Source organism: Ambystoma mexicanum, chromosome 1p (assembly GCF_040938575.1).
Source record: "Ambystoma mexicanum isolate Mex_15411 chromosome 1p, UKY_AmexF1_1, whole genome shotgun sequence".
Lineage (NCBI taxonomy): Eukaryota > Metazoa > Chordata > Amphibia > Caudata > Ambystomatidae > Ambystoma > Ambystoma mexicanum.
The window spans coordinates 1,122,513,840-1,122,528,285 of NC_090921.1; the positions used below are offsets into that span (position 1 = coordinate 1,122,513,840).

The following is a 14,446-nucleotide window of genomic DNA, read 5'->3' on the forward strand; positions in this document are numbered from 1 at the left end:
CACCATATCTCCACTCTGGGTCTGTGGGCCGCTTTCCAACACATTGCGATTCTGCGTTTGGCTAAAATATAGGCCAGGTCCTTCATTTTACTGACATGCTTCGAAGGCAAATTCCCAATCATGCAAGCCCAAGCCGATCCTACGTCCAGTACCACTCCCCCACCAGCCATTTTCATCTTTATTTCCTCCCAGAATCTGTGCACCTGAGGGCAGGCCCAGAACATGTGCAGTAGTCCTGCCTCCTCCTCCCCGCACCTGGGGCATTTTTGTACAGCCGAGCCTCCAAACCTAGCTATTCTACTGGGAGTCAGGTAAGCTCTGAGAGTGACATACAGCTGGATCTGCTGGAGTCTCGCATTCCGGGACACCTTTTTATGGTACCTTTGGGCTCTATCCCACTGTCCCTCTGTCATGGGTTCCCCCACCACCACCTCCTCCTCCTCCTCCTCCTCCTCCTCCTCCTCCTCCTCCTCCTCCCAGTCATGCCTCAATTGGAGCAGCTCCTTCCCCGCCTTCGCCCTCAGGAGCTCATATATCCTAGATATTTCGTGCCCACACTCCGAGACATCATACATCGTTTCTAGGGAGGCATCGGGCTCTTCCTCTAGCACAGTCTCTGGCCTCCTCTCTCTCACCTTTTTCATGAGCCTCGTATAAGTGATAAATTGGCCTCTATGCACCCCCGTCTCATCCTGCAGCCTCTAGAATCCCAACGCCTCCCCTTCCTGCAATATGTCTCCAAGGGTGGCCAAACCCACTGGTTCCCAGTATCTACGGACCGCTTCAAACAATTGGGAGTCGTCCCCGCATAGCACCGCCAGCGGGGCCTGCGGGAAAGTGGATCTGGGTCACCCACCGTTCTCCAAGTCCTGCGCCATACTTCCCAGCCCAGCTTCAATAATCTCCCCATCCGCGCTATTTTAGTTTTGTGCAGCCATACTGTCTCCCTCAAGAAGTAAGGAGCTGATTCACCTTGCAAAAGCCTAGCTTCTGCCGAGTCTTCTGCAGACAACCATCTAGCCACATACAACAACTGTCCTGCCAGGTAATACAGCTCAAAATTCGGTAGGTTTATGCCCCCCTTATCACATGTGTTCTGTAGTTTCCGCAGGGACACCCTATTCCTGGAGTTGCCCCATATGAAGCCCCTGCACATGCCATGAAGTTTCACAAAAAAGCGTTTGGGGATCAACTACGGGACATTCACAAAAAAGTGCAAGAGTCTGGGCAAGACCACCATTTTGAGTAAAGCTGCTCTCCCCATCATGGCTAGGGGTAATTTAGACCAGAACACCATGCTATTTTAACTCCCTCCATCGCCCTCTCTGTGTTATGTTTGTGCTCTGTCTCTATTTTGTGGTAAACATTTACGCCCAGATACCTGAATGTCACGGTCTGCCAGGGTATCTGCAAGACGGGCAGCCTCTCCAATGGGGTGCTCTTATACCTTCCCAGGGGGAACAAACTGGACTTCCTGGGATTCACCGATATGCCCGAGAGGGTGGCGTAACGACCCATCACCTCCAACACATATTGCAGGTTCTCCTCCGGGTAGCGCAAGTAGAGAAGCACATCGTCTGCATACAATGATATCAGGTGTGTGCCCCCCGTCGTGCGGATCCCCACCTCCCCGTATTGTTGCCGCAGGCATATTGCCAGCGGCTCTAATGCCAGGATGTATAACATCGGTGACCAGGGGCATCGCTGTCTGGTCCCCCTGCTATGGTGCCATTTATCTGAGATTGTGGTTCCGGTTTTGACTCTCGCCATCGGGGTACTATATAGCATCTGGACCCATCTAATATATCCTGGTCCCATCCCGTATCCCTTCAGAGTCGCTTTCACCGCGTCCAACGACACGATAGACAGCTCGCTCGAGTCTCCCTCAGTTTGGTCAATGATATGGTGTAACCTCCTGTGGTCGTCTGTAATATTTCTACCGGGGACATAACCCGTTTGGTCTGGGTGTATCAATTTGCCAATTACCCTCTTCAACCTATTGGCCAGCACTGCTGTGAGTATCTTGCTATCCTGATTGAGCATAGACAAGGGCCTGTAGGATCCGCATTCTGTGTCCGGTTTGCCTGGTTTCAGGAGCGGAATGATCACTGCCTCGCGGAGGGACGCCAGCAGTTCCCCCCGCTCATATGCTTCATTAAACATGGCCAGCAGCGGCTGGAGTAGCTCCTGCTTATACGTTTTTATAAAACTCGCTGGATAACCTATCCGCCCCGGGCGCTTTACATGTGGGCAGGTGTTGGATCACTGCCTCCAGTTCGTCCACGATAATGGGGGCATCTAGGTCCGCTCTTTCTAGGTCATCCAAGGTGCGCAGCCCTATGTCCTCTATCGTGTCTAGTATATCCTGACTCATGTCCTCTCCTGTGTCCTCGTATAATCGCCCGTAATACTTGAGGAACTCCTCATTTACCCTCTCCTGGATATTATGGATTTGACCCTCCGCGTCCCTGACCTCTCTGATCACCGAGCGGGGGGTCTCATTCTTGTATAACCAAGCCAATAACCTACCCGGCTTATCCCCCGCAGCATGCAGCCTCTCAGTGTATTTCTTATAGTTCAGTTTGCATAATCTGTCCCAAAGTTCACTGTAAGCTAGCTGTAAGTCCTTTATCTTAACCCGGTTCGCACAGGTGGTCCCCTCATTTCGTATCGGGTCCTCTAGCTCTCTTTCTGTCTCTTGCAGTTCCCTCTCAATACCCCCTTGGAGCCCTTTGGATTTAGATATTGCTACTCCCTGCACCACCACCTTGAATGCCTCCCATACTGTCCCCACAGAACTTACACTGCCCGTATTAATCTCAAAGTATTCCTCAATGGCCTCCCTCAGATCCTCTCGAAAGCCCGCATCCTGTAGAGCCTCGGTCCTGTGCCTCCACGTCGGGATCCGTGCTCTGGGGGGTTGATGTCGCCACTCTATGACCAAAGGCGAATGGTCGGAAAGTACCCGGGCCTTGTATTCCGCCCCCACCATTTCTCCCACTCTCTCGGCAGATGCGAACACGTAATCTAGCCTTGTGTGCAGGTCGTGTGGTGCTGCATAGTGCGAATATTGCCTATCCATTGGGTGTAGCCTCCTCCACACATCCTCTAGGCCGAGGTCCATCAACAGTGTCCTCAGCGCTTTGGCCGCTGGCGCCGGCTTTTCTGATTTGTCATCGGACCTATCTATCCTGGGGTTCAGAGGGCAATTAAAGTCCCCTCCCCACACCATCGTGCCACCCGCCAGGGACTATATAAAGACCTAATATAAACCGCTGTATCATGGTTAGGGGCATACAAATTTATGATATTCACTTCTCTGTTCTCCAGGAGTCCTGCCACCACCACCATTCTGCCTTCTGAGTCTATTGTCGAGCTAAGCAGCTGAAATGGCATATACGGTGCCACCCATGTAATCACCCCTCTTGCATATGCCGAATATGTGGCCCCTATGACAGTACCCCTCCATTTCCTCCTAATCACCTCCAACTCCTCCTTGGTGAGGTGGGTTTCTTGTAGCAGAGCTATGTCAATCCGCATCCTCTTTAGGTACATCATCACCTTGTTACGTTTTAGATAGCTATTAAGGCCCCGCACATTCCATGTCACAATTCTGAGATTACCCGATGCCATTGATTTGTTCGTCATTCCCTGTAGGCTCATACACAAACTAAAACTCCCCCAAACTATATACACCACAAACTTCCCCTCCTCCCCCCCACCCACCTCTCCACCCACACCCAACAACACCCTCCCCAACCGTTGCCCAGCTCCATCCCTAGATCTCAGGCACCCCCACATCTAGCCCTGCCTAGCAAGTCTATACTCAGGGCTCAGCAGGGTAAAGTCGCCCTACTACTTAACTACCAATTCTTGGGGGTAGGTTGCTATCATCCCATTGCTCCTTCTATCCATACTATCACGCATGATGTTAATGCTATTCAGCTCCAGCATGCAGTTGATACTCTATATTCCAGTCCGGCCAGAGCACAAGGTCCAAGGGCTACAAAAATTCACTCTAATCTTTCGTGTACCCGAAACAAGTCCACCTTCCCACTTATCCCCTTAATGTCCATGGCACCGACTCCTCACTTGTCACGCTCGAGGCGATCTCAGTCAGCCTCCTGTTCCGGGCAGCCCTGCAGGTCCAGCCACGACGCCGCCTCCTCCTGAGTGTCGAAAAAAAGCACCTTGCTCTTATGCAGCACCTTTAGCCTTGCCGGGTACAGAAGCTCTTCCCTCCGCCTCCTCCACTCGATTTTCAAGGTTGGCGACCTGTTTTAGAACATGGACCTCCTTTGCATTGCTCGTGCTGACCTCCGTGTTGATTTTCACTGCGCTTTCTAGGCCACTTGTTCTCTCCGCCAACGCACGGACATCTTGACGCAGCAGGGTAACTTTGATTCCCACAGCGTCAATTTTATTCTCCAGGGTCGTCCGCAAGTCCGCCATCACTGTGCCCCATTTGGTGCTCAAATCCGTTATGGCTGCCAGGACCTGACAGTTATCTCCTTCTGCGGCACCATCTGAGGAGGCCGCCTCCGTGCTTTGCGCCGCCGTCGTCGTCGTGGGGGTCCGCTGCGTTTTCGCAAAGACCTCCATTGTGGATTGTTTGGATTTGGCTCTCAGTCCTTTCACAGACATCTTGCGGTTCCCTATCGTATCTGGTCCCCACACTGCGATGCTGTTGTGTCGTGCTCAGGTCCTTCAAACTCTAGGGCGCTAGTTGCGGCGGGTTGCGTTGTGCTATAGAGCGCGGCAGTGTATTAAAATGGGCTGTCTTCTCCCATGTATTCCTGCTGCACACAATCATCCATGCACCATTAATGTACTTCGAGGTGCCACACAGAACACAACAGCTGCTCACCTCCTTCGCAATGGCCTAGTCACATGCAGGTTTTGCCAGACTGGGGTATGTCCTGGTAATTGTGTGTTACACACTCGCATGTCTCAGCCATGTCAGCAGCCGAGCGCGGCTGCAAATGTCTTCCCTTCAATCCTTGGCCTTCGCCCGATACAGTAACTGCATCAGGGGGCCGGCATTTTCGTTTCGCCGCCGCGTCCTGCTAGATCCCTTTGTTCTCTGGGGGCGCCGCCATTTTGGTGTTTTCGTCCGCGGCCGCGCCCCAGGATACAATGTGTCCTTTTGGCAGTTCTCCAGTCTCCCGCGAGCCGCTCACGCTCTTCCCGGCACCTTCCCACACGCTTGTGTGTGTTTTGCTTCCAGATTCAAGTAGAATACATGGGTTTGTTGAACGGATCAGGATGTCGGATCACAGAGCACACGGGGCTCACAGCCTATTCCATGGCTGTCCAAACCACCCCCCCCGCATCAAGAGGCATTGTTGTGAGTGGAGGAGGAGTGGTGTCAGAGTGCATGGGTAGAGTAGTCTGGATGCTGGCGAGTGCGGAAGCGAGAGCCATTGTGATCGGAAAGTCAATGTTATAGTTCTCCGAGTTGGGGGTGCTCTTATCTCTGGAAATGCAGCAGCAATGAGATTCGGAGATGATGCAGCTGTAGTGTTCGGAGGTAAGTGATTGTAGGACAGCTGGTGGGAGGTCCTCCAGGTCTGCCATGTACAGACAGGCCCATAAAGGCATGGGCCTTTCATGGGGTCTTCTGTGGGCGGCGCTGGCCAAGCCTACCGGCTTGATATAAAACTGTCCTTTTCTTTTGTATTCCTCCAATCGGAGGGTTGCACAGCTGCTATAGATGCAGCATCAGGATGAGGTGCGTCGCAGGCTGCATCATGCTGCGGACTCAGTGGTAATGGGCTGCTGGTGGCGGCCATCTTCAAGGAGAGCTTGTGCTCCGTTAATGACATGTGAATTTCAGCATCTACCTCCTCCTGCAATGCGGTGAACTGCTGGAGGGACTCAGATGCCTTACTCCTGTTGGTGATGCATTTCCACAGTGTCTTCAAAGTAGACCATCAGAGCTTCCAATGCCTGTTCTTGAACAGGCCCGAGACCTCATGGTCCAGTTGGCTTGGAAAAGATGTAAAGCTGACTTTGGATAGATTTGGGCCCAATGGTGTCCAGAATTATTTATCCTACTCCCTCAAATCAGAACAGCTGGACTACCAGCTGTAGACTTAGGATATAGAGTGGCAGCAGCCACAACAGATCACAGAGGTTGAGAAGCAAAGCAAGAAGTTTCAGAGGGTTGATTAAGGCAAAGCATATACACCCTGCTGTTTACAACCGACAGAGTAGCTTCTGCCAGATGTTCAGGGCTTTGCCCACAATATCCTTTTGCATAAGAACCCTCAATTTATCTGAGCTATGGGAAGACAGTACTGCAGCCATTGCCCCAGTCCCTGCAGGAAGGGCTACAGGTATTGGTACGTCGAGAAACTCAGTAGGCTAGTGACCCTTTCATGGAAGGCCTTGCTAATAACAGAAGTTCTTTCTCAATTTCATCATCGGGATCCACAAGATCAGTATCTACTAGGGGGAATCCATCAGAGTGGGATGAGTTTCCAGAGCAGAAAAGTAGATTGCACCAGGGCCAGAGACATGGGCACCTGGTAGGAGGAGGTGGGGAACCCAAAATAAGGAGGCCACCCAATGTAGAGGAGTGTCACAGAGTACTAACTGGTGCAGGAGATAAGGAGGTAATCAAGGGGGTAGCCGACTTGGGGAGCATCATAGCTTCTGATGCCTTTTCCTGAACAGACCAGAGACCTCATGGTCCTTGGGTTAATGTGTCACAGATGTCCCTCCTGCGCTGGCTACCAGATCATGGCTTTTAGCATGTCTGCCATCTTTCCAGGCTGCTTCCTGTGGCTTTGAAGGGGAAAAACTGTTCAAGCTTTGTCTGACGATAGGCAGGGAACCACAGCACGATTGCTGGAATCTTTATCTGGCACGACCCAATTGGAGGAATTGGCCAATGTAGGCCCTTCTTAGCCATCTTGGAGGGATCCCTCAGGCATTGCCCTGGCTTCAGCCGAGAGACAGGAAATCCTCTCATTTCTGTCCAGTTTTAGCCCCTGAGCGGGGAACCTTGGGAGTGTGTTCAGGTTTAGCCCCAGCAGGGGTAACATCTTGATCATCTATGGAAATAGTCCCTGAACAGGGAATATCTTGATGCTAAATGGTCATAGGGATCCCTCTCAGCAGGAGAACCCTTGAGAAAGAGTTCCCTGGCCAGTGGTCAGAGCTCCCTGGAGGAAGAGAACTCACCTCTTGCTGTTCTTTCAATGAAGTCTTGTGGCTATTGGGGAGGAGGCCTGGAAAACTGCTCTTCTCACAGCTGCAAAGATGAGCGAATGGGCAAACCGAGAGCACATTGCAGCACTAGCAGTGGTTCCAACAATCCTCTTGGTGGAGACACTCAAAACAGGAGCAAGTGAAGGTCTAAGGCAGGAACATCCTTTTTCGCAGCATGCACAGGCCAGGTAAATGGCTTTATCTGGTATAAGTGAGGGACCTAAGGGCTGTCAGGTGCAGGAGCAAAGAAAATAAATTGAACAAAAATAAATATGATGGAGAAAAAAAAAAAAGAGAGAAGGACGACGTGCTAGCACAGAGGGCTCCTTCACATTTGTCACAGAGAAAAGGACTGGTTGAGCGAGGCTGGGGGCATAAGTGGACACACCTTAATTACCTTAGCCATCTTAAATTGAGGAATTTCTCTTGATACTGAAAAATGGCTCCGGTCCCGTCCCTGCATGCAGGGACTGCCATAAGTATAGAGACAGGAGGACGAGACCGAATATTAAAGGGATGCAGACATTGTTTTGGAAACGTACGTAGAACAAACAATTCCAAAATCCCACTGCAGGCAGTATGAGATCAGCACCACATTGGAAGCATTGAACTTTGCGACGCTGCAACTTGCTCTTTCAGTACAGGTAGGCCATGACATTCACGGAGGTGAATTGTAGAAAAGAAATTGTAAAGTATGCATTTTCTGAACGGTCTCCCAAAGTCAGAAGAAAAAAAAAAACACGGATGTAAAAGACTAGCCTGTAACAAATATTGAACTCAATTTATGAGACATTGGGAAACCCACACCAATAGCACCCATAGACCACAGGAATTATCAAAAGACTCTAAATGACAAGGCATAGGCCGCTGCCTCAATTCCAACTGCAAAGTAAAGACCAAAAAACAAGTAGAACCTCAACATACCTTCAGTTCTTCAATTGATTGGTATTCGTTGTTTCGGATCTTCTCCCGAATGGTACTAAAATCCATGGGGTTTTTAATGATCATGGAATATCCAGGAGCAATAAAGTCTGTCACAGGAAACGAAAAGAAAGCAGATGGGTCCTTCCTAGTAAAAGATAAAAAGAATGCCGTAGGTTGGCACCTATTTAATCTGCTAGGTTTTAAAACATCATTGTTCAGAGATAGTAAAGGTCAGTGATTTGAAGATCATAGTTTCATGCACTTTTCTTGTTTTGTTTCATTCTTTAGTCAGATCTGTTCCTCAAACAGAACTTTCAACCCCACCATCGGGCTGTTTAAAGACAACTGTAAATTTGGTAAACACAAAACCTTGGCTTTCCCTCCAAACCACTCCTAAAATACATTTTACTCCTCATTTCAACTTGCATTTGCCTTTGGTAATCTGTCATTTGGCTTTTAGAACGTGGGTTAAACACCACAAGCACCAAACCTTAAATTCCTTGCTTCGCTTTCCCTAGCAGCGTCAGTGGGATCTACTACATAGCTTACTTGGTAAGTGTGCCTCAGAGTACGGCCATGCAAAACCCCAGTGGGGGCAGAATAAGGCGACTTGACACTGGATGCAGCCTTTACAGCATGTAGAGTAAAGCAAATAGAAACACGCTCCTTGGTGGAAAAGTGTAACATGTAAAGGTTTGGAAAATAAATTAAATAAGCCATTAATGAATTGGCAAAATAGCATTGCAGTTCTCCAATGGAAATACAAATCAAGGAAGGGCAAGAAAAAATAACATCCAAAACTATTCACAGAACAAAAAAGTTAATCAAGCTTAGTTTAGCTGATTTTTTATTGCGTCTTTCACCCTTTGAAGGTAAAAACCAAAACCTTTTACAGAGCCAGAGAAAAAGATAAACGTAACAAGGTGACCTCTAGCCATTCTCATGAGATTCATCTTTCGTCTGGAGGCTACAAGCGGTCATATAAAATTTCCAAGGTGCCGAAGGTCAAAAGGAGTGTGCACTGGAAGCCACCGGAGCCATGCAGAACAAACAGTTTATTAGAAGAAAACAAATCCCCCTTTCAATAATATCCGATATTCAGCTGTGCCTTGTAATTCTTTTATTTTTTTGTTTTGGCTCAGACTCATGGAACAAAGCAGTGTGTGACGATTCCAGAGAGATTGTCCCCTCTCCCCAAGGGGGAACCACACCCTTTGGGACTAGGAAAGTGAGCCTGCTATGTGTAACACCCCCCAGGGGACAGGGTAAGTGGTAACCCTCTGGAGGTGTCTCCCCATTCGAGGATAGAGATTCCGTCAGGTGGATAAGTCCCCATCCCTCCTCTCACAGGAACTAACACATTTATAGGATATTTAGGGGTTGCATTTTGTGATGACCATGCACATGGGTGACTTCCCTTCTAATCCTACATATGCCCAATCTCCTGTGAAGACTAATGAGAGCCAACTGGAGTAGCGTGGCTGGCTGGAGCAGCCCATGGAGGCCGAGAGAATGTCTCGGTAGGAAAGCGCAGAAACCAGCGGAGAAGCTGCATAAGCGATTCTGACCCAATCGAACTGCGAGAAAGATCGTGAGTCTAGGTAGAACTGATCAGTGGAGAAGCTGCATAAGCGACCCGCACCAACCAAGCCGACGGAACAGAACCCAGTGGAAAACCTGCATAGGAAAATATGCCCCAACCGAGCTGAGTCTGTGTCTCTGCAGGCCAACACAGAGCCCAGCTGAGAAGTCATTTAAGTGATTCTGCATGAACCGAACTGCAAGACCAAGAAAGAAGAAGATCTGAGGGCCGACACAGAGCTGGCCGAAAGGTTGCTGCTCCCTGACGACCGGAAAAACTAGCAAGACTCAACAGCAGTCCTGAGGAACATTGATTGAGACACTCGAGTATGCAGTGCCTCCAGTAGAGAGGGTGGCGGGTGGAGGAGAGAGAAAGAAAAAAGCCCAGATTGAGGAAAGACAAAGAACAACCCCAAGGAGGGGAGCGAGAAGGTGAAAAGGCCCAGAGGAGGGAGAAACTGGAAGAGCCCCAAATTGGGGACAGTGTGCGAGCCCCCCAGAGTTGGAAGGGAGAGTAAGAAGAGCCTCAGAGTGGTGAGAGACTGAACACCTCAGAGTCGGGAGGGAGACGGAGAAGAGTTCCAGAGTGGGGAGGAAGAAAAAGAAAAAGAAGATAGAGAGGCCTGGGCTGGAATACCTAGCACACCAAGAACTCTCTTTCTTCAACTTTAACTATGGGTAAAGACGGGGCATGGCCAGCCGGCATGTAGAGCGGACGTGTCTCTAGCAAGCTCACCTGCTCGATCCGAAATACTGTGATCCTCTGCAAAGCAGATTAGATCTACCGAAAGCAAAAGTGATCCCTGAGCTTTCAGCTGCATGTAAGTAGCACACGCTGCTAACTTTTGTGGAAGGAAGGAAGAAATATCCGGGAGGAGTGCCTGCTGCAAACGCGAAGAAGAGCCCTGCAAAATGGCGCCGAGGAGCCCCGTGTGATCAGGAAGACGGAACACTCACCGGGCAGCAATCAAAGCCCAGACGGACCCATGTATCAGCCCGCAAGTGATTTGAAGAAGACCTGTAGCAGTACCTGTAGCAGTACCAACAGTGAAGGAGAGCGGTAAGAGCGAAAAGGCAGACCGCAACAGTGGCAGCAACCGCGTAGTGCGTAGAGAAAAACTACGCGGTAGCGAAGCGCCAGTAATAGCCTATAGCTTGCGGCAGTCCCTGGCTCCACGCGTTATATACTGATTCTAAAAAGCAAAGCAGGGGCAGAGGCTTGGAAAGCGATGCCTGCCCTCTGCGCGAGACCATCAAAAACACGCCGGGCAAGTAGACTAGGAACTCTGCAGCCATGGTGCTCCATTATACAGCGGATGCAACCGCGATCCAGCGACTCTTCAATCCGCCCCGCCAACAAGCACACAAACAAAGGAGCGCACACACACAGGAGGGAGAAGACCTGGCAAACTAAGATGTGGGCTGTGAAGGCCCTTCAGATACAGTGTGAGTAACCCCTCACAGCCACCGGCTGGGAGAACGTACGTGCTGCAGCAAGACCAGACGCCACACACAAGGCAACAAGAGATAACAAGTCACGGAACGAGAAGAGGTCGTAACAAGGCGAAAATCAGTAGGACCCTAGATTGTTGCACAGCCCAGTACACAGAGGGCTACAAAAAGCATGCCAGTAGTGTAACAAAACAATATACATCATAGACTTGAAGAAGAGTATTTACTTAAAAGACCCCCAAAAACAAAACAACGCTGAAAGGCAGCAAAAGGGAGCGAAACCTCACAAATACCAGAACCACATGCGTGGCTCATACAGACGCTGGACACTACCAAGAAAAGGCACCACTCTGATGAGACACCCAAAGCTGAGCTATAGTGGATGACATCACAAGCGAAGCAGGAGAAGCCTGGCATTCTCCAAATCAGAAGAACAGGAATACGGACTCCAAGGACTGAAGCATCTAACAGGTGCATGATCTGAAAAACTAGGAATACAACCTCTGTGTAATCAGTACCGAAGTAGGCTCCCCCATAAACGATACAACACCCACAGCAGTGACAACCAGCTGCGACACCAGAAACAGGAAGCATAACCCATGCCAAATGACAGACGGTAGACGAAAGACGGCGGCGCAATCTAAACAGGCAACAATGGACACCTATGTAAAGAAAATAATTAACCAAAGACGGACCCCACAAACCAAGGGTAAAAACAGAAGAGCAGTGATTAATTAAGAAACTCGAGAAAAAGCAAATGAAAATAAGATCCTGGAGGCAATTGCTGCTATGCGCAGCTCTATGGAAACTCATGTTGGGGAGATCAAATGCGATGTGAGACTCCTACGCCAGGACGTGCGTGATCTAGCTAGCAGAGTGGGGGAAACGGAACAAAAAATGAATGAATGAGACAGCATCTACTACCAAAGAATTAAGTGACAGTCCAAGAGTTGACGACCAAACTTAAAATGCTCCAAGAAAGGGCAGAAGATGCAGAAGGAAGGGCGCGAAGTAGTAACATTAGAATACTAGGACTGCCCGAAGGCGCAGAGGGGAGAGACCCCACATACTATGTCGAAAACTTGCTCCTCCAAGAGACGGGACCGTCCCAAGGGTTAATGGTAGAAAGAGCCCACCGTGCTCTCACAAGGAAACCCCCTCCAGGATCCCTCCAAGGTCGATTATCGCAAAAACTCAATTACCGAGACAAAGAAAAAAAAAATCCTGGCCTTCTCCAGAACGGGCAGAATGATCCAAAAGAGACTCAGCAACTCTGGCGATATATCCAGATTATACAATCCAAGCCGAAAAAAGGCGAACACAGTTTGTACCCACCAAAGAAAGACGACGCCAAGGAATCAAATACATGCTCCTTTACCTCGCAAAATTGAAAGTACTCTATAAAGGGAAATCGCTATTCTTCGAGACACCTGATGCAACGAACGACTGGATAGATGAACAAAATCTGGGCCAGACCCTAGAGAAACAAGTAGACATGAACCGCCACAACAAATGAACCAAAAAACAGCAACAACTAAACCCTGGACACTGCTAGCACACCGAAATGGAGATGAAGGTAAGCGGGAACTTGGAACCATAACACCAATACGCTCCTGCTAAAAGTCCCAAATTGATCCACAGAAGGGAATAAAAAACAACACTTCCTCTGTCTCCAACTCCCTCTTTCGACCGGCTAGGGCACCAGTCTCCACACCCAAACCTCAATGGACTATGAGTACCTTGGAGTACTCGACCACCCACTTCCCGGGAACCCGTAGGAAGATGGTGGAGAAGCCTCTACGGAATTACATCAGAGGGCACCAAATTCAATGTTATGTTATAGTTCAGTTGTTAAAATCACAAACCACGACAAACCACGGACAAGGCCGCCACTGCAGCAGCAAGTTGCAAATAAATCATGGGTCACAGTCACAAAGAACACTCAAAGAAAAAGTTACAGCATGACGGGGAAAAAAAACAGGCTACAGAAATGAAGCGTAGTATGGGAACTGAACATAGCCGAGCAGCTGAGAATAAACACAAGAACAAACAAATATGCCCCAAAGCAGCAGAGGACAACAGCGCAAGGAACTCAACATCTGACGGAGGTGACATTATACGAACAACACATACCGAATGGCAAACGCACTGAGAATGATTACGTGGAATGTACGTGGTCTAAATAACTACGTTAAAAGGAAGAGAGTAATGTCCTACTGCGCAGGAAAGCCATCCAAATTGCATTATTGCAGGAAAACCACCTGATGCCCGACAAACAGTTCAATATATTTAGTAAATGGAGAGGTAAGGGATATGGCTCAGCATATTCCAATTACGCGAGAGGGGTACTCATATGGATTGCCCAGGAGCACCACATTGAATACTACACACGCACTCAAATTCATACTATTGCATGGATACAAAGATACAAAATAATTATACATACTCAATACATATGCGCCTAATCAAAATGCAGCGACGTTCTAGGACTCGTACTCCGTCCTATCCCCGTACAGGGGCACCTATTGGCTCTGGGGAGGACATTTTAATTGTATACTAGACATGGCTCTAGACAGATCAGTACATTTACACTGTCCACTCCCCCCACTCTTCCAAAGCACTGAAAACTTTAGTAAGAGACCTGGAGCTCCAGGAAATATGGCGTTGGCTACACCAAGATAAGCAAGAATTCTGGTTTTATTCGGGAGTGCACAAAATATATACAAGAATTGATTGTCTTCACTGGAGGGGAACATCTAGGAAGTGTAGTTGGAGCCACATATGAGGGCAGCACCCTGTCTGATCACTCACCCATGATAGTACAGTGGGCCCTTGCGGACTGCCCAGCAACTATCCCCACATGGAAGCTGCGGGCAGAATTACTGCAAGATAGCAGCTTCAGAGAAGATCCGAGATCCTAAATGAAGCAGTTCTTTGAGCACAATCTGGGAAGTGTCAAAAATAAACAAACAGTGTGGGAGGCCTACAAGGTGGTCATACGGGGGGCCACTATAGCTACAGCGAGAGGGGTCTGAAAAGAACTGGAAAACGAAATATCAAAAGTAGAAGGAGATTGAAGAATTAGAGACTAATGACTCAACGGGTGAGAGTAAGGGACATACTCTTATGGCATTGAGACAAAAATGCAAGAAACAATGGGGAAAATGGGGCAACTTCAGCTTTGCAAAGTATACAGAAGAAATACACGGTCAAGGTGAGAAACCAGGCAGACACCTAGCCTGGTTGGTCCGAGGCTTAGATCCCAGAGAAGGGG

The 14,446-nt window shown here is 49.0% G+C and overlaps 1 protein-coding gene across 2 annotated transcripts in view; it reads right to left on the reverse strand.

Annotated features, from left to right (window-relative positions):
* Positions 1 to 14,446, reverse strand: part of BRD7 (bromodomain containing 7) — a 718,458-nt gene that overhangs the window by 585,822 nt on the left and 118,190 nt on the right. For both annotated transcript variants that reach the window (XM_069604773.1, XM_069604774.1), the window contains exon 5: positions 8,140 to 8,284. In XM_069604773.1, coding sequence (XP_069460874.1) covers positions 8,140 to 8,284 — 145 coding nt within the window. The remainder of the gene's footprint in view (positions 1 to 8,139; positions 8,285 to 14,446) is intronic.